Source organism: Paecilomyces variotii, assembly GCF_004022145.1.
Source record: "Paecilomyces variotii strain CBS 101075 chromosome Unknown C8Q69scaffold_1, whole genome shotgun sequence".
NCBI lineage: Eukaryota > Fungi > Ascomycota > Eurotiomycetes > Eurotiales > Thermoascaceae > Paecilomyces > Paecilomyces variotii.
Genome location: NW_021167140.1, coordinates 3,045,387 through 3,068,412, shown reverse-complemented (window position 1 = coordinate 3,068,412; position 23,026 = coordinate 3,045,387). Strand labels below are relative to the sequence as shown.

The following is a 23,026-nucleotide window of genomic DNA, read 5'->3' as shown; positions in this document are numbered from 1 at the left end:
GCCTTTGAGCACAGGCTCTGCACCAGAGCCTGGGGCAGACGTTCGGTACGTCCTACCTCTGGAACACGGGTTGAATATTAATATTTGATGCCGATGACGTGAGATACAATCCCAAATGGTCTGCCTTCAGCAGATCAGCGGCGTTGTTCCAGGCTTTTTTTTTTCTTCCCAAAGAGTTTCGAATCAATCGTAGTGCGGGGAAATATGCCGTATGGTGGAAGCGTTGGTATCTCCGTAGACTGGTATGCGTGCACACAGTCTGCGACGTGGAGTCCGGACTAGATCGTTCGAGCACACTTGCCTGCGTTGCTCGATCGTCGCCTGGCGAATATCTCGATAGATAGAATGAACAGACGCACGACAATGAATCAACGAGGGCGATGGGAGTTGGAAAAGTCCCCCAGCCGATGAGAAAGGGGAACGGAGAGGGAGGCTGGGCGATTCGCTCAGGAGCAGACGTTCCGAAACGTCGTCAGCGCCAGCTCGAAATCTAACGTGGAGGACGAGTGGCGGAACATCCACGCTGCCCTTTGTTAGGCGCTGTCTCTGACCTATCGGTTTCGATACATCTCACAGGAACCAGACACAGGTTCTCCTGCTTCTTGCTTCATCTCTCTCCATCTGTCTCCATCTCTACGGACTCTTCTCTGTGCTTTCTGCCCTCACAGCTGCAAATCCACGCCTGTATCGTGCACATCGTTGCCGCGGTGGCGATCGAGGCAAGCCCAGCCCCAACTTTCCAGCCACCAGGATTCCACTAAATTTAGTTGACTAGTTTAAACTACCATAGATAATAGCTTAAGCGTTTCCACCTTCTCAGGGACTGGACCGATCTTCGTCTTCATTTCTTCTACCATAGACAACGACCATCCTGCCTGAAACACTGTGGCACCGCAACCTACCCTTGGATCCTCAAGTCTGGTGCCAGCAGCCTGGATTTGACAGAAAATTAACTGGACCGTCCACTCCCCTCGTTCCCTTTTTCGCCTACTCTTTTGTGCGCAGGACACAATTATTATGATTATGATCAGTGCGCAGCTCTCAGAGATCCCCTATTTAAACTAAGAGCCGTGTAAATCGCACGACGGAATACCAGAGTATGTCACTGGTTCGATGATGATGGCAGAAATGATACAGCTCCTCATAGCACTGCGTGCGACCTGAGAAGGATATATCGCTTTAATCAAAAAATATAAAGTCGAAGTCGGTGGGGGCCTGATAAGATAATAATCGTATACGAGAAAACTGCCAGACTGCCTCTGTTAATCGCCATAGGCCACTTGTCAACTCACCTTCGATCCATCCTTTCTCATCATAGTAGCAAGCATAAAAGCATCGAGCATTTCCTTCTCGGCTAAGCGCAATAGTGCTTCCTATACCAAATGAGAGATCAAAACTACTTCTCCTGACCTATGCTGGATCGCTGGGAAGTAAAGAACGCCCTTGTAAAAGGATACCGCGTTCAAGTGTCAGTAGATCAGCTGCCATGGAGGTCGACAGTAATCCAATACACTACAAGTTAGCCCGCCCTTGAGTGGAAATAAGCATTACGTACTTCAGCATCGCTTTGGTCTTTTCGTCTTCATCATGCGCTCAAGATATCGATCAAAAGCATAACGGACCTCTACGAGATGGAGAGCGTTAGTCTCGACAGATGGATAATCCTGATTCTGACGTTCATATCAGTCCCACGGCTGGCCCACGTGATGCAACGCCTGCCAAGACGTAGTTGACTCCGACTGTACTCCCAAAGTACATCGAATATAGCCTCAAAAGACAGGCGAATCTCTCCTGTGATCACCTGACCTTTGGGGATATCCTCCAGCGACACGGTTCGAATACCAGCACAGGCATAGCCCTCGTTTAACCTCCTTTCGCATTCTTCATTTTCAATGAAAGATCATGCCCAACAGCGGCGCTCGCCACAGGCGCGTAGAGCCAGCACCGCCCGAAAATACAAAAGCTCCTCTACACTCACCACCGCCCAGGGGATCCACACCAGGCCCAGCTTCAAAGGATAGCTTCCACTCTCCTTCTTCAAAAGAAACCGGTTCAGCACGCGAGCGGAAGCCAAGATTGAGGGTCAGTCACGCCTGTGAACCATGCAGAGCCCACAAGCGCAAATGTGACGGCGGACGTCCTGTCTGTGCTCGATGCCGAAAACTCCACGTTGGCTGCTACTACGCGGACGCGAGAGGGGAGAAAGCAAAACGGTGTGTATTTCCTCTCCCTGAGAAGTCTTTCAAAGCCAAATTCGTCGCCGTTATGTGGATCTGGTAGAGGGAGTCTAACTGCAGGGGCTCAACATCTCTCAGGGATATGCGAGATTTGACTGCAACGGTCAACGTTTATAGGGATCTTCTCCTGGAGGTGCTTCCACAGCTCGATGCAGCAACACAGGTTGCTGTCCAGGAGACCCTGGTAGGCTCTATTTCGTGATAATTCGGCTCTTTTGGCCAGAGAGAGCAGAAGCTGAATGATAACATCGACACAGGCAGCCCACGAAGATGACGTACCGCAGATCCAGTCTCAAGAGCCCAAGGCGGACGAGATGGAAGCAAGAGGCTCTGTAGGCTCGCCTCGGCTTCAAGACCGTATCCAAGATGATGTGATGGTGCTAGAGAGGTCTGTTGGTTTTCTGGGGAAGTCCTCGGCCGTAAGGTGGATGGAAGAGATTGTCGAAAAGGTACGCGTATCGTGCTCGAAATTGCACCTCACATGAGAAAAACATTGCTAAATGCCAAAGGTCCTAACAAGAGAACCACTCACATCGGTGAAATATGTGGAGATGCTAGAAACGCTAGATCAGATAGGCGACAGGCAGCAATTTTCCCGCGCTCTCGCATCTTCGTGTGTCTATTATCTCGATGATTTGGATCTGGACGACTTCGGAGAATTCGGTGAAAACGTAAACGCCTTTCAGCTCCCTCAGCGCGCGGTGGCGGATGCCCTCCTCGATTCCTATCTAACGACCGTCCATCCATTCTTCCCGGTAATCAATGAGGAGGAGTTCAGAGAACAATACGAGAGATACTGGTCCATTGGCAGCCCACTCACAGAGGATATCTTGATCTGGATCGCCACCCTTAATGTCATATTCTCCCTGGGTGAACTGTGTGCCCAGGCACTAGAGATGGAGTGGAGAGGCAAACCCAATGATCATACCCTCTACTATGTCCGCTCGCGGTTGGTGATGCAAGATTTTGTCCGCACATTGGATCGGACGGATCTCAACCATATCAGACTTGACGCGCTGACGGGCATGTATTTCTTTGCTAGCAACCAGGTGAACAGGTAAGTCTCGTCGTCACGGGGTATTGAGTGAATGGCTTGTTGATCGTCCGTAGAGCCTGGCATACTACCGGAACCGCCATCCTTCAGGCTTATACTTTGGGACTTCACTTGAAAAGTGTAGACCCCTCAGTGGCAGAGGTACAACATGATATGGAACGGCGAATATGGCATTCCCTGGCATCACTTGAGACTCAGCTGTGCTGTCTTACGGGCCGTCCGACGGGAGTATCTGGACGTGCTGTGAGCACTGGAATGCCCAGACCTGTCAAGATTCACGACGCCCCTGAGACAAGTTTTTCAGACTACTCGAAGTCCAAAAACATCGATCCTTCCGTATCCGATGACAGGGCATCTGATGAGGCTCAAACGCCTTCACGTGTCAAGATTGATCCGTTCCAGTCCACGGTGGAACTTGATGCGATATTGAGTGAGACATTGATATATCTCTACAGTGCAAGTACCGTAACTCTCCGATGGGTCGAGATACAACGCATTGTAGAACGTATGAATTCGAAACTGGCAAGATGGTCGGCAATTTGGACGCCGGTATTCAAGGATGTGCTTCGTCAACGAACTGAGCAGACCTCTGCGGCCCGCTCTCAAGTGATGCATTTGCAGATTAGATGTTACAGCGTAAGTCTTTTAATTAACCGACCTTGTCTGTGCGTGACAGATAGCGGTCACGTCAGCTCTATGCCAGATCAATCGACAGAATCTCGACGCTCAGACGAGGTGGCTGCCGCCCGTTGCGTGGCTTCAGCGCAAAATCTCGTCCATTTTCTGAGGAAAGAATCAGACAAATATGCGTTCTATATGGCGACGCCGTGGTGGAGTATTCTGCATTATCTTGTGCAGGCTGCAGCTATCTTGACCACAGAAATTGTATATGCTGCTGTCCATGTGCCCGATTCGATAGACAGTCTCGCTGCTGATGCCGTGATGGTCCTCCAGTGGCTTCAGGCGATGGCTACCACGAATGCCTCCGCAAAGCTGGCTTGGCTCGCTCTCAGCAGGTTGCTTCAGCTCGCACTTGCAAAGAATGATCGAGATGCTGGCTCATGGGTAGCATTTATGCCACCATGCCTCGCTATTGGATCTCCAAATCCGTGATTGTTGTCGGCGATTATTCTCTGCAGCAGTATCGATGACGATGATGGCAACCAAGTAGTCGATTGTCACCAAGGCCTCCGGGTGGGTGATGTCTCTCTTGTCCCTTCAACATATCCCACTCCAGCCTGATTTCGATATCGATGCTCGCGAGGTCTTTAGAAGATGTCTTTGGGCGACGATTTAGGCCCACCGAGTCGATTCCAACCTCATAACCCGGTCACGTAATAGGTGTCTCGAAGCTGTATAGGGCGCAAATTGGTCTCATCTCATCTAAACCGGCGACACAGTGTTCGCTGTGCACTGCGTATCTAGGGTCTCCTGCTTTTGGGTCGCATTTTGGGCCGCCTTGTCGCCGTGGTCGCGTATCCACTACACACGATATCGTGAGCCGGAGAACTCGATAGTGAACTGCACTCCCTCAGCGGGGGTTGCATGGGTTGTTCCGGTAAGCTTCTTCTGCGACGACATGATACCGACAGGTGCTGATCAGATAAGAGGAAAGAGCCGTGACACGTCCGCTGTCGCTTGGCCTACATAGCCAGTGACGCCGCGATGCTGGGAGAAAACCTGTCCATGTGGAGGTAGGAGACGACTGCTCGTGCTTGCAGATGACATCTTTTCGAGGAATGACTGAGAGAGAAGGCAACTCCGTAAAGCGGAGGACAACGCGGCAGCGTCATCATCGCAGCGTCGATAACAGTGTTGGGAGTTTGATGCACGGCCAAGACCGTAAATTGATTCATCCCATCACCATGGTTCTGCAGTAAGTCACAAAGGAACGCTACCCACGGATGAGTCCACACCCACAGCACACTTTTACAACGCAGAAGGGTATCCGCATCATTATTGCGAGCAAGTAAAAGTCAAGGGTTGCCGGTCGTTGGAGAGTATTATCCGAAGAGGCAAGCGTCGATTCCACTCGACTCCATTTGTTAGTAGGCTGTTTCTCCAGCACTTTTCATTGGCTTGGCTGTCTTTTCCGCCTCGTGAGCACAGGACACCTTTCGACAGGAGTTTCGGCTGCAAGACTCCTGAAAGGCATTGCGGAGTCGAGGTCATTCCTCCGTTTCTGTCTTCTTTGTCTCCTGGCGCGTCTTGCATGGTTCTATTGACTATTGACCCTCCCTCTTAATCAGCTCCCGGCAATGGGAGAAATATGACTCTACAAGATCAGATTGCGTGACCCAGTTAATTGAGATGGCTACGGTAATAGCAAGCAGTAATGGCAAGCAAATAGAGCATTCAATGTTCATGTTTTCTCTTGGTGCTGTTGTAGCTAACAAAAGAACGTATCTCAACAGCTACTAGGTAATAGATGATACATTGCTCCCATCCCACCCGCGCCTTCCTTGCCCATCCAGTCCTTGGTCCCTCCGTACCATCCTATCTCACGGGCCGTCTTGGTATCACAATGCGGAAAAGATAAATACAAAAACAGACGAATGTGTGAACAGAGCGGATAACGCCTTCCCGTAGACGTGACAATGTGAAGAACTCGTCAAACAAACTGGGTACATCAAGGGAATATAATAACATCAGATGGGATCATGATCTTCGTGATTCTCAATGAGCGAGGTTAGGAAAAGACTGTCGCGGTGCCCGTCTTCGTGATGGAACTTTCCGAATGAGATACTGGATCCCAGATAGCTTCAAAAAAACATTACAGAAACCCATCACCGTTCGATGATCATCTCACGTTGTAGGTCGGCTTCCGCAGCTTGTTGACAGCAGGTGGTGGTCCATCGACTGGATAGGGAGGGAGAAGCGAAGAATGGTGATGATGAGGTTTCAAGGGTGGTGGTGCAGTGACAGGTGGCAGAGGCATCGTGATTCCTCCATCACCGACAGGATACGGAATTGGAGTCTTAGGTGGAACAGGAGGAGGCGTTACATCCATGGATTCTGCACTGTGACGCGGCGAGCCATGCTGCTGTGAACTGGGCCGACTATGCTCGTAGCTATGCCGTAAGGGATTGTCACCGTTGGTACGAAAGGCGGGATGAATATGGCTTTGGTCCCCTGGTACAGAAGGCTCGTCGGAGGCGACTATGCTGAATTTGTCCTGGGGAGAGGTAAGATGAACACTGGGTTGTGATACTGATAGGCGTTCGAATGGAATATCTGCAGGTAGCTCTGCAGGAAGCTCTACCGCCATGGGATTCATTGGTGGGGGGACAGCCATCTGCTGAAGAGATGTTATTCCAGGAGCTGCAGCCACCTCATCAGGAGCATTCGCAGCTGCAGTGTGGGCAGCAAGCCGACGGTGCATGCGGTCAATCTTGGCGAGCTTGACAGAGGCGCTGAGATTCATCTTCTGCACATCTGGCTTTGACAGATACCTTCGAGTACTCGTACTTATATCTGCCAGTCGGTTCCACTCGTTCATTCCGAATTCTCCAACTCCCACCTCAACGTTCAATCGGTAGTAGTTGTCCTTGCTGACGTTCCTTTTCGCCAAGTGGTCCCGCAGCATATTTTGATGGATGTCTTCGCATCCCTCAATCTTAGCGATCAGTCGTCTTCGCGCCTCCGCGAAGGTGCCCAGAGCATCACTGAAAAAGGACTCCCACCACTCGTGCTGACGACTGTTTGTTCCCGCAGGTCGTTTTCCAGTGCCGATGCTAACGAAGACGCCAACTTCCCTTCCTGGCCACTCGTTTACCGTTGCTTCATCGAGAATAAGGGGTGCGGGATTGTACGTTCCGGCCCCTTCGTCAATGAAGACATGTTGTCCGATCTGGATGGGCTTAAATGCCAGTCCCGTGGCAGATGTGGCTCGACCAGCTTGCCAAATCGTGCAGTTAAATTCAGGGGGAGGCTCCTTTCTCGAATCGTAGGACCGTAGTAAAGCGGCGGAACCATTCCTAGATGTCCCTTTGTAGACAGCAGTGACAGCACTGGCCCAAAGATCAGCAGCCGGTTAGAGAATGAACAATGAGAAACTTACGTCTTTGTTCTATATTCTCGGTTATCATAGAGAAGAGCATCGGGGTTGCCCCATCTTAGTCCATTAATGAAAGTCGAGTTCCTCTGACTGACAGGCGTGGTGGGACTGGATGCCCCAACAGTGCTCACACTGCCACGACTAAGCGTCCTCCGCGGAATGCTGATACTGCTGGGACTGAAGATAGGACTGATGGAGTCTCTGCTAGAACCGCCCATGTCATTCCCTTCCGATTCAAAGACGGTGTGCTCTCGCACACATTGTTTAATAGCCTCCTCGAGTCTCGAGGCCTTGAACAATGTGGATCGGTAGGGAATTCCAGCAATAGTCTTGTCGGTCTCGAAGACCATCTTGGTCATGCGCACATAGACCTCCTTGCAAGTCTCGATATCGAGGCGGAGACGTCCCAGCATGAGGGCGATCAGACCACCAGTTCCTGTGCCCGCGATAAGGTCGAAATGCTCGCACGGTTTGGGGATTTCATCCCGACGAGGGGCTTTGCCTTCACACTCGACATAGGTACGGTACATGAGTTCCTGTAAGAGGATGAGCATCGAGTAACCTCTAACACCACCTCCATCTACAAAATTGTCAGCAACCAGTGGTTGTCTTCCATGCTGGTACGAGGTACTTACCCAACGAAAGGATCCTCAACGGAGGACCCTTTGTGGTATCTTTGCGACGAAGATTGACCGTAGTCTCCATCGTCGCGCTGAGAGAATGCGGCGCAACTTCCGCCGTGTGCGGCTGAAGAAGGACCGTAGTCAGGTCGTATGCAGAATAGTAGGTGTTGGTGTATCGCGGGGTCTGGTGAATCGAGACGCAGAAGTTGCCGCCGGGTTGCGAAGGGTACCTTCAGGTGAACAAGAGTGACGAGAGATGTCAAGGAAATCGAGAATATTATCAGCGCGCTAGACTCAGGTGTTTGGTTCTGGGGGCCAAGACAATTAGTTCGTCAGGTTGACAGGCGGGCGGAGTCGAAGATCAAGTGGGAATGACGATACGATACTGGAGAGAAGGCGAGGGCGCTCAGGTACCGCGGAGGATCCGATCACCAGTCCAGCGCGTTCTACCGTTTGTTAGTAGTTCTCGCTGACTGCTCCACCAACAGCGCGCGACTAGAAACCGTCCAGAAGAAGTTTTTCAGCTTGCGGTGATGAGGTGCCCGATTGGAGAGACGGTGGGAGACTTGCTGCGGTTGAGTGTCGCCCACAAACCAGAAGAATCCCCAATGGAGATGATCACTGGCTATGACGCCCTCGTGGCTGTGGCGGTGCTCCGCTACATCATCAGCTTGTTTCTTCAGTCTGTTTGGTAGTGCCGGATAACTCGGCCTATTCGCTGTTAGGCAGTGATCTATGTATTAATGAAGTCTTACGAGAACCGTCATGGCTCAGTAACTCCCTTTGTGCTAAGACACAGAAGTCTGCATTTTTTGCACTGCAAGTTGCACCAGCAACATCAACAATGGAAGTAAGGAACCAAAGCAAATTTTTTTATTCTTTATCTTTTGAGTTTCCTGTTCTCCATGGTTCCTTGTGGGGAGAAACATGTTTCAACTTGCCCTGCAGAATTCTATATTTAGCGGGCGGATCTTATACTTAAGTATCGCAGTGCCGGTAATAATGATAGAAAACGGTCTTCGGTCGCTGATGTATTCCCAACGTTGGGTATAACCGGTAATGCCAGCATCTCTATAGTTTCCAATCAAGTAATACCTGAAATATTCGCGTGAATATCATCTCAACAAAAGGATATTATTAACGATGTATTGTGGCATTATTATCATAAGCTGTACACACCTGATAGTTACATGTAATGTTTCTGCCTTGGCCTCCCTGTCAACCCCAACAGAGTAAGACGCATAACCGATAATTACTCAGGAACCTCAAAGCTCGGCTGCAAATCGGACACTTGCTGTGCATTCTCAAGTATTCGGCTATCTACCGTTGTCTTCAGCTAGAGAGGTGCCGCAACCGATTAAAGTGCAGGGTCCGGGATTGTGGCGCAGCAGCAAGATACCCGCTTACAATGTCATTAACTGGAAATAACTGGTGGACATAGGAATCTACTATGACAGACCTGCCATTCTTAAGTTAAACAGGCCTTTTCAAATTGCAGATGCCGGATGCGTGGTGTACAACCTGTTTCTTCCCGGAGATCCAAGGACAATTTATCCTGTACGCACCTGAGACAATCACCAACTCTCAGCAGAGAGGGCCATAGCTTAATGTCTGCAAGAACAAGATAAAGTTGATGTCTTTAGTTCCCAAGTCTGGTGATTATCGCTTTCATCGCCATAAATATAGCCGTAGTCGAAACGATCGAATATCCTTTCGAATATACCTTTGCCAAAGCCCTCTGAACGTCGCCATACGGAGAAATAGGAGACACGTCTGAACCATGAACACGAATTTTTGATCCTCTCTGGATATCACTGAGTTGTCTTTGCTGCCGTGCTTGAATACGCATCAGTTTTCCCGTTGAACGGATCGGATATCTCGATCTGGAAAGTAAATGCCGCATGAGCGCACTTGCTTACACATCTCCTCCTCCAAGATCCACCCCAAAGAAGGAACATCGAGAAAGTCCTCCACTTTGGAACGAGATATACATTTCCCAAAGTGCTTTAATCAAACCATATTATTGATACCGAAAGCAGTCATCTGTAACCTCTCTCTTCGCCCTCGGGCTTATACGTCGCACCCAATTCCGTGTCAGCAAGCTGCGCGCCAAGTGAGTCATGGAAGTTTCCCCGTATCTAGTGCTTACTCCATGGAGAAGCTTCCACGTCGCGACAACAACATATAGCTATCTAACTATCGGGGACACTGTCGTATTTTTCCTAAGATAGTCGCTGCGTGCTACTATATCCCTCGTCTAACTATCCCTTGTCCAGACTCCTGCTCTGCTTCTTGGTTATCATCGAGTACTCTTGTCTCTCTTCCGGCATTCAGGAACTGTACGATTATCCGAAAATCGCCTGGGCGCCCAGTCAAGCGGTACAGGACCTTTAATCCAATTAATGATTAGAGTGTATACTTGGACATTATCCAATTCAGGCATCAAAGATGAAGATAAGCCAGGTAAGCTACAATGCAGGAAATCTCCCCGTATTCCTGCGTTAGGTCGCAAAAGCTCTGAGAAGGTATCTGCACATCATCACCCTTTCTGACACAACGAATCCAACACAGCTCTACGTCTATCCCGTGAAATCGCTCCGTCCAGCGTCCATGACGGAAGCAGCCATCACAAGGAGCGGGTTCGAATACGACAGATGTTTCATGCTGCTCAAAGTCAATGACGAAAACACCGGCGACTTCGAAAATATGCACGTCTCCTATTATGCAGAATTGACCCTTTTCCTGACAGACCTGGTGTTACCAAGTGAAGAGGGGAACGACAGCGGGAGGATTCGAGTAACATATCAATCGCCCGTCAGTTCTGATTCAAGCCAAGGTCGCAAGACGCTCGAGATTCCTCTAGAGCCAGACATACAGGGGTTGCGCGAGCTGGATATCGTGATGCACGAGAGTCCGACCAAAGGATATGATATGGGACATGAATACAATGATTGGTTCAGTGAATGCCTTGGATACAGGGTCATCCTAGCATATCTGGGACAGAACAGAAGATCTGTACTGGGGTCATTGTCACCCAAGGCAGCAGCGCGGAAACAACAGAATGCTAACGGTGGGGGTGGATGGCTATCTATGGTGATGAACAGTGTCCCTCTGTTGGGTGGAAACGGTGGAGATGAGGGCCAGATTACATTTGCGGACTGTGCAGCCTTCCTGGTCGTGTCGGAAACATCGTTGCACAACGTATCCGCTCGTATGGCTGAAGGTGAAGAGGTGGATATCATCAAGTTTCGTCCGAACATAGTGGTCTCCGGCTCAGAAGAAGCATTCGAAGAGGACTTCTGGGGCGAGCTGACGGTTGGAGATGAAAAGGTGAAGTTACTCCTAACGGCCAATTGTACCAGATGCCAGAGTCTCAACATTGATTATACAACGGGGAAGTTTGGCACTGGGGAATCAGGCAAAGTGCTCAAGAAATTGATGAAGGACCGACGCGTGGATAAAGGTGTAAAGTATAGTCCGGTCTTTGGACGCTATGGGTTTCCAGATCAAGCTTCGAACGGCATGACACTCCGTGTGGGGGACGAAGTCGAAGTGTCAAAGAGGTTGACTGAACGGACAACGTTTGGTAAGTTGGATAGTCAACATTAAATCCCGTTTTTCGTCGGCCTATTTCACTAACGACATGCTTGAAGATTGGCCTGGTTTGGCATACTAAACGAAACATTATGAATGTATTGAAGATACAACATCCGTTGGCTAGAAAAAGCTTGCTAAAACGACAGGCACTGGAGTTACTTCACCAGCTATCTTAACGAAAAAGAAAAAAAAAGAGGGGGAAAGAGAGAGACAGAGAGAGGGGGGGGGGGAGCCAAAGAGAATACAGACAAACTTCATCGACAGGATCATCAGTCGCCAAATGCAGTCTCCTCTGGATTGCTACCCTCCTGAGAGCCCTCGTCGCTTTCGTTACCTTTCTCGGTTCTGTCATGGCCAAAGTCCCATAACTCTCTAGTTTTATCCATATAGTCCCTGAAAAATTCAGCCTCCTTGATGAACTCTTGGAGATACTTCCTGGATGTATAGACCTTGTTGCTGATACCATGCAACACATCGTATTGTCTCATCAGCAGTTCCCGCAGTCGACCCAAGCTATCCATGTCGGAACGGGAGATGCCTGGGCCGCGAGAACGAGCGGCCTGAGACATATCATCATGAACACGGCTCAGATGGTCTCGAAAGGCTTCTTCCTGCTGGCCACTGGTGCTTCCCTCATCACCCTCCGATCCTTCGTTCGATGTCCGTCGCGCAGAATGCACCTCGTTCGCCTTGTCGGGTAAGATTTTTCTTTGCCACAACTTGTCGAGGATTGGGCCTGTTGCATACGACTTGATGCCACTCGTCTCGTGGGCAAAAGCACCATCAAAGTCCTTGAAGAAATTCACCGCATCCGTCAAAGTGACATGGAGACGACTCATGGCGTCCTCAAACCGCACATCGGGCTCTCTCTTCCGATGACGAGGGGCTGCTCTCACAGGACGAGGACGGTAGGGTACCCTCTGGGGGTAAACACCGCCGTACAGGGGACCTTCGGGGGGGTATCTCTGGCTCCGACGTGGTCCATAATCATATCCAGCCACATAAGGAGACGCAACACTGCCGCCACGGAGGGGTAAAGCGTAAGAAGACATATTGGATCATAGATGAAACGATGGGGGAGGCCAAGGCACTTTGTTGGTCGTTGGGTTCTCGATAGACTTGTTAAAGACGATGATCATGACCTAGGTGTCTTGCACAAAGGGAGGATAGGGAGGTGGGGAATCATCAGCATATCTATATAGTAACGCCGATGGAATCGACAAATGACTCTACGGAGGTCTGACGATGATGTCGAATTGTCAGTTGAGGCTTCCGTTATGACATCTTGCAGCGGTTTCGTTTCTTGATGATGCAAAGGGACGGGTAGAAAGCGGCTGTTTGCTGACGGGTGCTGGCTAGCAGGTCTCACGATTATGTTCATTCAACTGCAACTAACCGGACGTTGTAAACATTTAATTGCAGATTCTATACACAAGCGGTGATAATGCCGGTAGCAATCTTCGCCGAAGAATGGAAATTCGGGACGAAGACAGAGATGAAATTGGGCCAATGACGAAAGGCGTCCTCGACCGTCGTATACAGTACATCAGCTTGCCTTTCAGATGGGAGTTGAATCATTTTGATATACTTAGTAGTTAACTTATCATGTAGATTCATATAGAAACGAGCAGTGGGGTGCATTTAGTCAGTAAAGAAAAGACAAACATGGATAACTAAGCTCGCAGCTTAAGTTCATATCCCGAAGCGCCTCGGCCCGGATGTCATTATTATTAATGCAGAACGACTCAAGACTCTTGAAAAGCAACACAACCATCTCGAACTTGAACGCTTACTATTAGATATACTCTGACTTCTATCCTACTCTTAAACACTCGACTCATTGAACATACGATTTACGGAAAAGACCGCGTCCCGCAGAAAGCATCAAGATCCAACCATGGCCGAATTCCCTCCTCCATCACTGCGGGGAATCATCGAGGAAGTAACCGGTCTCCTCAAAGAGAAACAAGAAACCATCTCCGTGGCTGAAACGGTGAGATTGCTATCCATTATCTCCTTTCTTTCTGAATGTAACATCTAATCTCGACTAAAAATCGCAGGCTGCTGGCGGCATCATCTCTGCCTCTATCCTCTCGACTGCGGGGGCATCAGCTATCTATAAGGGTGGATTGACGGTAATCCCCTCCCCCTCTTTTAAGTTACATTCCACATTCAACATGTTATATATCTTGCTCCTAATACAAATACCTCTCTTATTCCCAACTTACTGTTTCAACTCGACGCGCACAAGATAATCGAATCAACTGTCAGAATCTCCTCGATTAAAAATAACTAACAACACAAATAAAGCTCTACACCCTCGAATCCCGCGTCGCCTTCGGCGGCTGGACAGAAGCCGATATCACGAACTACACTGGTCCCACACCAGCTATCGTGGCCGGACTAGCTGACCATGTCCGCGGCACATTGAAGTCGACGTATACCGTCAGTGAGAGTGGTACAGCAGGACCGACAGGCGGGCAGACTAAGGCGAGGACACCGTAAGTAGCAGTCTCTTCTTTTTTAACTTCATTGGTTCCCTTATTGTCATTGTTCGTCTTCCTTTTTCCTTTCCCCTTTTGTTTTGGCCTTTGAGAGTGAAATCAATCTTGTTCGTTTGGGGGTATATATCCCTTCCTGATTGCTCGAATCATCCCATTCCATTCCATCCGAGTATGTTCATTACCCGTAGATTGGTTTGCTAAAGCAAAAGCCCATTTAAATCCCTGATGAACTGTATTTCTCTCTCTCTCTCTCTCTCTTTTTTTTTTTTTTTTTTTTTTTTTTTTTTTTTTTCTCAAACCGAGATAACAGAATCCTGGTTTTTTCTCATTCTTTCTTTGTTTGCTCCCTGCGTCTACCCCCCCCCCCCGTCTTGTAATATCTTTAATGCTTTAATTATTCCCTCTTCACTGTTCCACTACATCCATCCACGCTGCATATAATCCTAGTCCCCCAAACAAGATTCTGTCCCACCCAACCTAATCCCTAAATCATTACTCTACTTTCTTGGGGACGGATAGCTACTTTTTGATTATCCTCACTGCCTCACCCTCCTCTATGGTTCTAATTCGTCTCCATTAAGGAGCTTACTGACCATACCCCATTCATAGTGGCTACGTCACATTAGCAGTATCTTCTCCGTCTGGGACGTATACGCGCGAAGTCGATACGAAGACCAACGATCGCGAAAAGAATATGGTTCTTTTCGCGGAGGAGGCGTTGAAGTTGGTTCGAGATGTGATTAAGGGGGATGCGAAGTTGTAATTTAGATTACATTTCACGGCTCTTTTCAGTCTTGGTGGAGTGAGGGAGAGATGATGATTTAGTGAATGGAATCTCGATAGCAATGGTAGATCGAGATGGCTACAGAGTTGCATATGTTGCCAAGTTAAAAAAAAAAACGCATATCGAATGCATTGATATATACCGCAAAAAGTATATTCTCCAGACGGGATGAGGTCATAGTACAGTACAGTGCATTCGTCTTCGTGTGCTCACAGTCGCTTGCCAACAAACAATGACAGAGGGAGCTGGAAAGGCGAAACTTATCAGTCATTAGGGTTGACCCAGGTAAATCAAATCATATCCGTCGCATCATTTACTCGCCCTCCTTGGCCCATGGAAGGCTGAAAGTTCCGACCCAGTCTTCAACTTCCTTTCTCAGCAGCACAATCTCCGAGATCTCCTCGCCCTCGCCAACGTACTCCAGGAAAGCCTTGACGCTGGCCGGGTTCTTGCGGCCCTTGGACTCGGCACTCTCCTTGGCCGCCTTGTCCAGCTTCTGCGTGATAGTCACTGCACGGTCAACGATCTCGGCCACACGGCGGAAATCCTCAGGCTGGAAACCACGGGAAGTCATGGCAGGGGTTCCGAGTCTAAGACCGCCAGGCTTCAGGGCCGACTTGTCTCCGGGAACGGTGTTCTTATTGCTGGCAACACCGCACAGCTCGAGAACACGCTCAACTCGGGCACCGTCGACGCCACGGTTCTTGAGGTCAAGCAAAACCAGGTGGTTGTCGGTGCCACCAGACACGATGTTGTATCCCAATCCTCCGTTGCTGGTGGGGTTACCCAGTCTCTCCGCAAGAGCCTGGGCGTTGGCCAGGACCGTCTGCTGGTAAGTCTTGAATTCCTTCGACTGAGCCTGGTTGAGCGCGACGGCCAGCGCAGTGATGGTGTGGTTGTGGGGTCCACCCTGGTGTCCCGGGAAGACCGATGCATTGATCGGGTTCTCGAGGTCATATAGCTCCTGGTTGCCCTTCTTGTCCGTCCGGCGGACGCCCTTGCGATAGAAGATCATAGCACCACGCGGTCCACGCAAAGATTTGTGAGTCGTGGTCGTGACCACATCAGAGTGCGGGAATGGGGATGGGATGACATCGGCAGCAACAAGTCCCGAGATATGGGCCATATCGCTGAGCAGGTAGGCTCCGATAGAGTCCGCAATCTGGCGCATTCTCGGGTAATCAATCAATCTGCTGTATGCGGAGGTACCCGCAACGATGAGCTTGGGACGGTACAACTGCGCAAGCTCCTCCAGCTTGTTGTAGTCGATGAGGCCGGTCGACTCATCGAGACGGTATGGAAGGGTCTCAAAGTACTTCGAGATGGCGGAGATCTTCTTTGTGGGGGTCTGGTAACCGTGCGACAGGTGACCCCCATGGGGAAGGTCCAGTCCCATAATGCGGTCGTGAGTGTTCAAAAGCGCTGAATAGGCATAGAGGTTTGCGGGAGATCCAGAAAGAGCTGCTCATGGTCAGTAGGACGTCTCTCCCTGACATTGCTATGGAAATAATAGCTCACGTTGCACATTCACACCCCACTCCTCAGGGTTCAGCCGGAAGGTCTCCAAGGCACGCTGCTGACAGAGTCGCTCCGCTTCATCAATGTACTGGTTACCTCCATAGTATCGCGCTCCCGGATATCCTTCTGAATATTTATCTGGAAAAGAACGAGCTGTCAGACGAGTCCTAGCCACGGTTCGAGGGAAACCAACTTTGCATCACACTGCCAAGGGCATCGAGGACGGCCTGCGACGTGAAGTTCTCCGAGGGGATCAGGTTGATAAAATGCTTCTGGCGTTTTTTCTCCTGCAATGGCAGTCAGAATTGGGCTATCTAAGACCGTGCTACCGTGGGGAAGGTGGACCTTTTGCAATATGCTGTAAACTGTGGGGTCGGCCTCCTCGAGGTGTGCGGAGAGGAGCTATAGAGACTCGTCAGCAGAGTAGCCACGAGACAGGAATAGATACCAAGCATACGCTGTGCTGTCCATCTTGACTAGAAGATACGGCGCGCCATTGGGAAGCGATTCTAGATGGGTGCTCTGGCTGGAATCTGGAGCGGGCAGTAGCAGCAGCTCTGGCGCAGCTGCTGGAGAGGGGGATGAGCCGCGACGCTTGTCGGCCGCAGCGGGTTAGAGACATGGCGTACGAAAGAGCAATCAGAGACTCTGGCTTCTGTAAGCAAAGAAGCTGAGGCCAGAAGCGATATAATAGTAATATATCCCAATGGATGTGGAGTAGCTCTGATAATGAACGACCGTCGTTACCCGCGGGAAAGCTCTCGCCCAGCTGGATCGGAGCGTGACTTTCTTCTCCGTCCACTCAGCGCCGGCCGCTTCCGACCTCCATCGGGTCCGTGCACCAACCACTGCCTTTTCTTCCCCCGCGCGACTTTTTTTTTCCGTTTTTCTTTCTTCACACAACTAAATCCAAGATGAAGAGACGGCCTCTTCGGCTTCCTCAGCACTCGTGCGCGTCGGCTCTCACGAGCTGGTTCCCATGGGCGATGCTGACATGTCCCGGGCCCGATTCACCATCCTTTTAGGGACAATATGAAACCATCGGATTGGAAATATGTTGTGTAGTGCATTCTCGTCACAAGGTGCCGGACACGGCGACAGATTGCACACAAGCCAACACTTGCGGTTGTTATAGACGTGGAGTCAACTCACCCAATGATTTGTCGCCAGTATGGACCTGGGTTCTCGTGCGGAATCATATTGTGGTGTCATATGTGGTGGTGCTATTTGATGTGACTTGAGGCTGCTCTAGATGGCGACCCTGTTGCTTGTCTGTCACTGGCACTGGGAAGAAGCATGCTCGACTCGTGTCATGCTATCTTGAGGATGTTCGTCGATGACCGCAGCTCTTCCCCAGTAGCTGAAAGGATTGGCTCCATGGCGGCCAGAATTGGAGACGGGGCAGCGTTGGTCGTTCCTCTTAAGCATACGCCTTCGGTCTTAAAAAGAAGCCGTATATCTATGCTTCTATGAAGAGCTGTAAAAGTAATATTCTCCGTACCACAAGCGCGGTATCCACCCGAAGGCCCGGCTCGAGGAATAATCATATCGTCGTTTCGTACAGGCTTAGCGTGGAAGAAGCAAATAGCTCAAGAGAAGCCAGTGGCGTCTTGTCATTTATGCTTTCTCCGAAAGAGTAACGAGGATGAGTTCAACAACCTATGGCTTCGGGCAATTACTGCGTAGCTTCATGTACTGGTAAGACTGGAGGCGACTTGCTGACCGACATGAAGAAGGCGGTCATTCGAAGCAAGCAGATACTGTGACAATCCCACACATCTCAGACAGACCGCATCTTCAAATTGCTAATATGATGTAAACGAGACGAGGAAGTCCCATCCAGTCTCATACTTCCAGATCACGCAGAAAGTTGGACGAAATGCACTTTTCCGGCGGCTAACGTCTCAGATACCGGCGTGACATTATGTATTCCTATCGCTTTTGCTATCTAGAGTGGAATATGGGTTCTAGAAGCTTGCTACTCCATCTGAGGCCCACCACGGGGCAGAAATAAAAAACATGTCACAGACTCACAGCCAAAGCGCGGACCATCAGAGCAATAATAAGAGCGAGTCTGAGAGGCGTTCGGAATCTGAATCTGAATCTGATCATGACCCGTACTATTTAGAGGATTTATAGCGTGGGTTCCACAAATAGCAATTATATTCGATCCTGCTTCTTAATTTAACAGCAGTTAGAGAAGGATCGTTTGTTTGAAAAGCTTGATCTGATAATCAGTCCCTTCAGGGCAATTGATAGACACGCCGTCTGCCGATCTTTATTATTCAATGTCAGTAAACAAAGCCGACTTGGGCGGACAGCTAATTACTGTCTTAGAGTGAACCGGGGGCCGGTTTATTGAGTGTATTCGGTGCCGTCAATCTCAGATACGGATATCATCCGCGCATGGCAGCATTTCTGGATTTAGCACAGTCATGTCCTAGGGTTGTCCTAGGGTCCAGATTTGAGATCTAGCGTTCTTGGAGCTGGATCTTGTGTTGCCACGTCCTTGCAATTCATGCGAAGCACACGCATCGACAGAATAACATAAACGTAACTTTCATTGGAGATGCGCTTACCCTCGACCTTTTGATATTTGCGATCTCTGGAATGTCAGATGGACGGCCGGGACAAGCTTTCCACACGAACTTGATAGCGGAGCCCTATCGTAACCTTCCAACGGCAACGTTGAGTAGGACTCTGGAGGAGCTCGTAGCCTTGTTGCGTGGCAAAGATCGGGATAAATGTACTATCCGATCTGCAGAGACGGCAGCGACAAGCTGGAGCATGTTATATTATCCCCTTTTTGATCGTTGAATCCAGAAAGGCCAGTTAGAAAAGCGATGAAAAAGAAGTTCAGTAGCTTCTGAATATAACTGATATAATTTTGAGATCCGAAATTGTGAAGTGTACTCCGTCGAACAGGACAATGCATCACTATTATGCAATGGAGGACTCGTAAAGGACCCTGATCATTGATGTGGCACACGGTTGACGATCGTTATCAGCATCTAAGTAGTGTTGTTTATGGGGTCAACTCTAATATACAACAGACACTGCGGGATTAGTTAAACAACACGGAGTAAGGCGCTCGTTGGTCAACACGTCACCCTGTGACTAGCACGAGACAGCGTACCAGTCGCAAACGGCGAGAGACCGGTAGGATTTCCGTTTCAGAACATAGATAGATCAGGACCGATTCAAAAGTAATCAAACCGATCCAGGGCCGCGACGACGCTACTTGGCCAGGAAAACACAGTCAGGTTAAGTGCCGTGGTAACTCCCAATGAGAATTGACGGGACGGCTCGCCCCTGGCAGTAGCGTCAGTTGAAGGTTCTTGGCTTCGCTTGAGCCCGAGTGCCCCTGAGCCACGTTCGCGGACGTCCATCCTTCATCAAACCCAGCGACGCTTGAACCGACTTTTCATGGCCAACCGCCATACATAGACTCGTGACTGATTATTATAGAACTGCCGAGCCTTTGAACTAGCAGGTGTGACTCTCTCCCCCTCCCACATTCTAGAGTAAGGTCCTGAGTCCGTGGCACTCACTAAACCCATAGGATGGTAGTACTGTCGTTAAGACTATCAGCGCTAGAGGACGCTGGCGCAGAGTAACCTGACGACAAAGAGCTGGAATCGTGATTATTATTATTATTATGGAAGGACATGAATACCCGATTGGGAAGTCCTCCATTTGCACGATTAAACTTACCTGCAGCACCGCTTAAAGGATGCAGATCATGGCAACGAACGTGAAGACCAGGGATGAGTCCTAGCCAGTGGGAACGGGATCGAGAGCACCAGTGGAGAGATGTGGGGAGAGAAGGCGCGAGGAGTGACAAAACAGAGACGCGAGAGAACCGTACAGTATATCCAAGGGCCTGTTGAGAAGGACTGGAGTTCGCATGATCACAAGTCGCAACAGGACGAGATGAGGTCCGCCTGAGCGCGGTAGATAGATAGATAGTTAGTTAGTTAGACGGGACAGACAAGACGGGATGTCGAAGTCGAGATGTGGATATGAGAGACAGGGGCTGCCAGGAACGGGCTTGGGCCGTGGGCATAAGGCGCACCCGTGCACACTCCCGCGCCGCCCAGCCCGTCTTGGGCTGCTCTGGGCGGATCTACAGCTACTGCCACGGCCTCTGCCCCTAAACCTCCGCCAAACGCCCCCAAACTCCACCGTCGCCCAAACACACCGTTATAAAGAAACGCCCCCCTCTGCTCCCTCGCTCGTTTCCCTCTCTCTTCATCCACGCTCGTTGATCTATCCATTCCGGTTTCATACCGATTACATTCTTTTCCAATCAACAAGCCCCGCTGTTCAGCGTTCCGTTCCTTACTGAAACCAATTCGCTCGACTTTTCGCAAGTCCAACTTTATACCTAATCCGACGAACTCCCAACTTTCCACCAACCCAATCTTCAAGATGCGTTTCTCCATCGCTGCTCTTGCTGCCCTCGCGGCCGGTGCTGTTGCCACCACTACCACCGACATTATCTACGACACCACCACCTGGTGCCCGGAGGAGGCTTCCAGCACCCCCGTTGTTCAGTCCTCTAGTGTCCAGACCCCTATTGTCAAGGTATGAGCCGAAAGAAGCAACAGACGATAAGATCGGATTGCGCCAGTTCAAGAGTGTTGACAAAAAGAAAACACAGCCCACCCCGTCCATCACCACCGATATTGTCAAGGACTACACTACCTGGTGCCCAGAGGCCACCGTCATCACCCACGGTAGCCAGACCTACAGTGTCACCAAGGTACGAACACCCACCAAAAAAAAAACAACAATAAATAAACCGACAGATAAGATTCGATCGCTCGAGGTCAAGAAGTGCTAACATGCAATAACAAAACAGCCCACCTCTCTCACCATGAGCAACGGCCCTTACACTGTCTCTCGTCCCCTCCTGAGCAAGACCGTGACCTACTGCAACAAGTGGTAAGCAACCATGGACTGATCTCAATGAAACAAAACAAATGTTAATATAAAAACACAGCGCTGGCCCAACTGCCCCCGCTGGCTCTTCTCCTTCTCCCTCTTCCGCCTCCGTTGTTCCCGTCTACTCCGGCAGCTCTGTCGTCGTCCCCAGCGTCCCCGGTGCCAGCCAGGTCCCCGGAACCTCTGCCTCCAGCACCCCCGTTGCTCCCGCTTTCACTGGTGCTGCTTCCCGTCACATCGCCGGTGCCGGCGCTGGTCTCACTGCTGTTCTGGGTGTCGCCGCTTTCCTTCTGTAAGCGACTTGACACGATCTTGCTTTCTCCATAGATATACCACAATCTAGGTAGCACGTAATGGGAAGGGACAAAAACCGTGTTTCCTAGAGCAGCCAAATTTTTTTATTATACCATTATCATGTGAATAGGGTTCGAAACTCGTGAATTCTTCATTTCTCCACGTATATTTATCACAACATTTTGATATTTTTCGACTATACCACTTCCCTTTTCTCCGATTCGACGGACGGCAATCATGGATCCTACAATCCCAGCTGTTTAACGTTAAGCTTAAAAAGAAAAGTGGAAAATGGTGTTTGGTTTATACTTGATACTCGACGCAAAGTTAATGAGGTTATTATCAAGCCTTCTTGATGAAGTTAACCAATTGCATTTGATATTATGCCTTCGGATGTCTACCACAACCTGATATTCTCATACATGCCAAATCGGAATTCTAATACCCTTTTACTTTTATTCCTATCTAACAGTGTTTGTGTGATAACACCATTGAACATTGTATGTAATTCACAAAAAATGGTATTGTTTACTCATTACCCACTCAAGTAACTACCTAGAAAGTACAGGTGATTTCATGTTTAGTTACTGTGGCGACATGTATGAGATAGGGAATATGGGATTAAATTTGATGATGAATACAACAGGGTGGAGAAAGTTCCGTGGAAGTGTTGTGGTTATACTATAATGGCCAAGATACCATTAAACACGCATATGAAGTCATTAGTGAAGAAACAGGAAGATCGCGACTACCCCGGACATGACCAGATCACTCCCCATGCTCTATAGACATCCTGTTGTTGGCGTTGCAGAACAATGCGTGTAGGGTAGCGCGTTTGTGGTACGAAGAAGGGATATGTACATTTCATCAAGTGCTGGCAATGATAAGCAATAGGGAGGAAAAAGGACGCAAAACGGGAGAGATATGAAAGGAGGAAAGGGAGTCTCAAAACAGCGTGTATAGATCAGAAGCAAAACCTTCAGATTTTTGTTGCCATCCTCCCCTTCAAACGCCTGCCTATATCTTGTTCCCTCCGCGATTTGAACAGTCATCGTCTCGTGAACATCTTGATCGAGGTCTCGCTTGTCTGCAGATGCGACGGCATGTTGGACACTACCGCGCCTTCCCTGCTTTACGATCAATGGTGAAAGGCATCGTACCCGACGAGGCAAAACAAATCGTCCGCGGATGCAGGTATGTCGAGTGCACATCCACAGAACCATGAGAGGAGCACATCAATCATCTCCCAATGTGTGTGTGGAGCGACGTTCCCCGGAATAGTCCCAAATTTGACTTCCCAGAGAGACAAGTCTATGCTCCGTAGTGACACCGAGTCAATTAGTGGTTCGTGTTGTGAAGGGCTCGACTCGGTGGTCTGAAAACACTGTTTTCCAAGAAGATGGCGTATGAC

The 23,026-nt window shown here is 49.6% G+C and overlaps 7 protein-coding genes across 7 annotated transcripts; 4 read left to right on the top strand and 3 right to left on the bottom strand.

Moving 5' to 3' along the window:
* Positions 1 to 1,902: 1,902 nt before the first annotated feature.
* Positions 1,903 to 4,404, top strand: C8Q69DRAFT_440937 (hypothetical protein; the record flags this gene model as incomplete). The annotated part of the gene is made up of 5 exons (XM_028628697.1): positions 1,903 to 2,213; positions 2,316 to 2,421; positions 2,495 to 2,686; positions 2,810 to 3,294; positions 3,348 to 4,404. 5 exons carry the CDS (start codon positions 1,903 to 1,905, stop codon positions 4,402 to 4,404), a joined length of 2,151 nt encoding a protein of 716 aa, XP_028489519.1.
* Positions 4,405 to 5,619: 1,215 nt separating this feature from the next.
* C8Q69DRAFT_39264 (patatin-like serine hydrolase) lies at positions 5,620 to 8,225 on the bottom strand. The gene is made up of 3 exons (XM_028627639.1): positions 7,984 to 8,225; positions 7,352 to 7,928; positions 5,620 to 7,301 (listed from the first exon to the last, which is right to left on the bottom strand). The coding sequence occupies exons 1-3, from the start codon at positions 8,051 to 8,053 to the stop codon at positions 6,092 to 6,094; spliced, it is 1,857 nt and encodes a 618-aa protein (XP_028489518.1). The 5' UTR covers positions 8,054 to 8,225; the 3' UTR covers positions 5,620 to 6,091.
* A 2,040-nt stretch (positions 8,226 to 10,265) lies between these two features.
* C8Q69DRAFT_39352 (MOSC domain protein) lies at positions 10,266 to 11,742 on the top strand. The gene is made up of 3 exons (XM_028627643.1): positions 10,266 to 10,434; positions 10,543 to 11,557; positions 11,625 to 11,742. Exons 1-3 carry the CDS (start codon positions 10,420 to 10,422, stop codon positions 11,645 to 11,647), a joined length of 1,053 nt encoding a protein of 350 aa, XP_028489517.1. The 5' UTR covers positions 10,266 to 10,419; the 3' UTR covers positions 11,648 to 11,742.
* A 95-nt stretch (positions 11,743 to 11,837) lies between these two features.
* On the bottom strand, positions 11,838 to 12,620 carry C8Q69DRAFT_440934 (hypothetical protein; the record flags this gene model as incomplete). The annotated part of the gene is made up of 1 exon (XM_028628696.1): positions 11,838 to 12,620. The coding sequence occupies one exon, from the start codon at positions 12,618 to 12,620 to the stop codon at positions 11,838 to 11,840; it is 783 nt and encodes a 260-aa protein (XP_028489516.1).
* Positions 12,621 to 13,306: 686 nt separating this feature from the next.
* Positions 13,307 to 15,003, top strand: C8Q69DRAFT_452735 (putative competence/damage-inducible protein CinA). The gene is made up of 4 exons (XM_028629587.1): positions 13,307 to 13,561; positions 13,629 to 13,703; positions 13,879 to 14,069; positions 14,682 to 15,003. Exons 1-4 carry the CDS (start codon positions 13,466 to 13,468, stop codon positions 14,833 to 14,835), a joined length of 516 nt encoding a protein of 171 aa, XP_028489515.1. The 5' UTR covers positions 13,307 to 13,465; the 3' UTR covers positions 14,836 to 15,003.
* On the bottom strand, positions 15,004 to 17,117 carry C8Q69DRAFT_452730 (serine hydroxymethyltransferase-domain-containing protein). The gene is made up of 5 exons (XM_028629586.1): positions 16,832 to 17,117; positions 16,720 to 16,776; positions 16,568 to 16,661; positions 16,375 to 16,512; positions 15,004 to 16,317 (listed from the first exon to the last, which is right to left on the bottom strand). The coding sequence occupies exons 1-5, from the start codon at positions 16,994 to 16,996 to the stop codon at positions 15,170 to 15,172; spliced, it is 1,602 nt and encodes a 533-aa protein (XP_028489514.1). The 5' UTR covers positions 16,997 to 17,117; the 3' UTR covers positions 15,004 to 15,169.
* Positions 17,118 to 20,541: 3,424 nt separating this feature from the next.
* C8Q69DRAFT_38983 (hypothetical protein) lies at positions 20,542 to 21,808 on the top strand. Its single transcript, XM_028627635.1, has 4 exons — positions 20,542 to 20,961; positions 21,095 to 21,139; positions 21,239 to 21,321; positions 21,380 to 21,808. Exons 1-4 carry the CDS (start codon positions 20,806 to 20,808, stop codon positions 21,615 to 21,617), a joined length of 522 nt encoding a protein of 173 aa, XP_028489513.1. The 5' UTR covers positions 20,542 to 20,805; the 3' UTR covers positions 21,618 to 21,808.
* The last annotated feature ends 1,218 nt before the right edge of the window (positions 21,809 to 23,026 follow it).

What these genes read in the sequence shown, in the direction of transcription:
- C8Q69DRAFT_452730 (XM_028629586.1), bottom strand. Translation starts at nt 16,996, where the DNA reads ATGTCTCTAACCCGCTGCGGCCGACAAGCGTCGCGGCTCATCCCCCTC. An exon ending in TTTACAGCATATTGCAAAAG is followed by an intron (nt 16,662 to 16,719) that starts GTCCACCTTCCC and finishes CTGCCATTGCAG; the next exon opens with GAGAAAAAACGCCAGAAGCA. An exon ending in GTGGGGTGTGAATGTGCAAC is followed by an intron (nt 16,318 to 16,374) that starts GTGAGCTATTAT and finishes GACCATGAGCAG; the next exon opens with CTCTTTCTGGATCTCCCGCA.
- C8Q69DRAFT_38983 (XM_028627635.1), top strand. Translation starts at nt 20,806, where the DNA reads ATGCGTTTCTCCATCGCTGCTCTTGCTGCCCTCGCGGCCGGTGCTGTT. An exon ending in TCCAGACCCCTATTGTCAAG is followed by an intron (nt 20,962 to 21,094) that starts GTATGAGCCGAA and finishes TGGTGCCCAGAG; the next exon opens with GCCACCGTCATCACCCACGG. An exon ending in GTGACCTACTGCAACAAGTG is followed by an intron (nt 21,322 to 21,379) that starts GTAAGCAACCAT and finishes ATAAAAACACAG; the next exon opens with CGCTGGCCCAACTGCCCCCG.
- C8Q69DRAFT_39264 (XM_028627639.1), bottom strand. Translation starts at nt 8,053, where the DNA reads ATGGAGACTACGGTCAATCTTCGTCGCAAAGATACCACAAAGGGTCCT. An exon ending in GTTGAGGATCCTTTCGTTGG is followed by an intron (nt 7,929 to 7,983) that starts GTAAGTACCTCG and finishes ACAATTTTGTAG; the next exon opens with ATGGAGGTGGTGTTAGAGGT. An exon ending in CGAGAATATAGAACAAAGAC is followed by an intron (nt 7,302 to 7,351) that starts GTAAGTTTCTCA and finishes TCTTTGGGCCAG; the next exon opens with TGCTGTCACTGCTGTCTACA.
- C8Q69DRAFT_452735 (XM_028629587.1), top strand. Translation starts at nt 13,466, where the DNA reads ATGGCCGAATTCCCTCCTCCATCACTGCGGGGAATCATCGAGGAAGTA. An exon ending in CCATCTCCGTGGCTGAAACG is followed by an intron (nt 13,562 to 13,628) that starts GTGAGATTGCTA and finishes TAAAAATCGCAG; the next exon opens with GCTGCTGGCGGCATCATCTC. An exon ending in CAGACTAAGGCGAGGACACC is followed by an intron (nt 14,070 to 14,681) that starts GTAAGTAGCAGT and finishes CCCCATTCATAG; the next exon opens with TGGCTACGTCACATTAGCAG.
- C8Q69DRAFT_39352 (XM_028627643.1), top strand. An exon ending in GACTGAACGGACAACGTTTG is followed by an intron (nt 11,558 to 11,624) that starts GTAAGTTGGATA and finishes ACATGCTTGAAG; the next exon opens with ATTGGCCTGGTTTGGCATAC.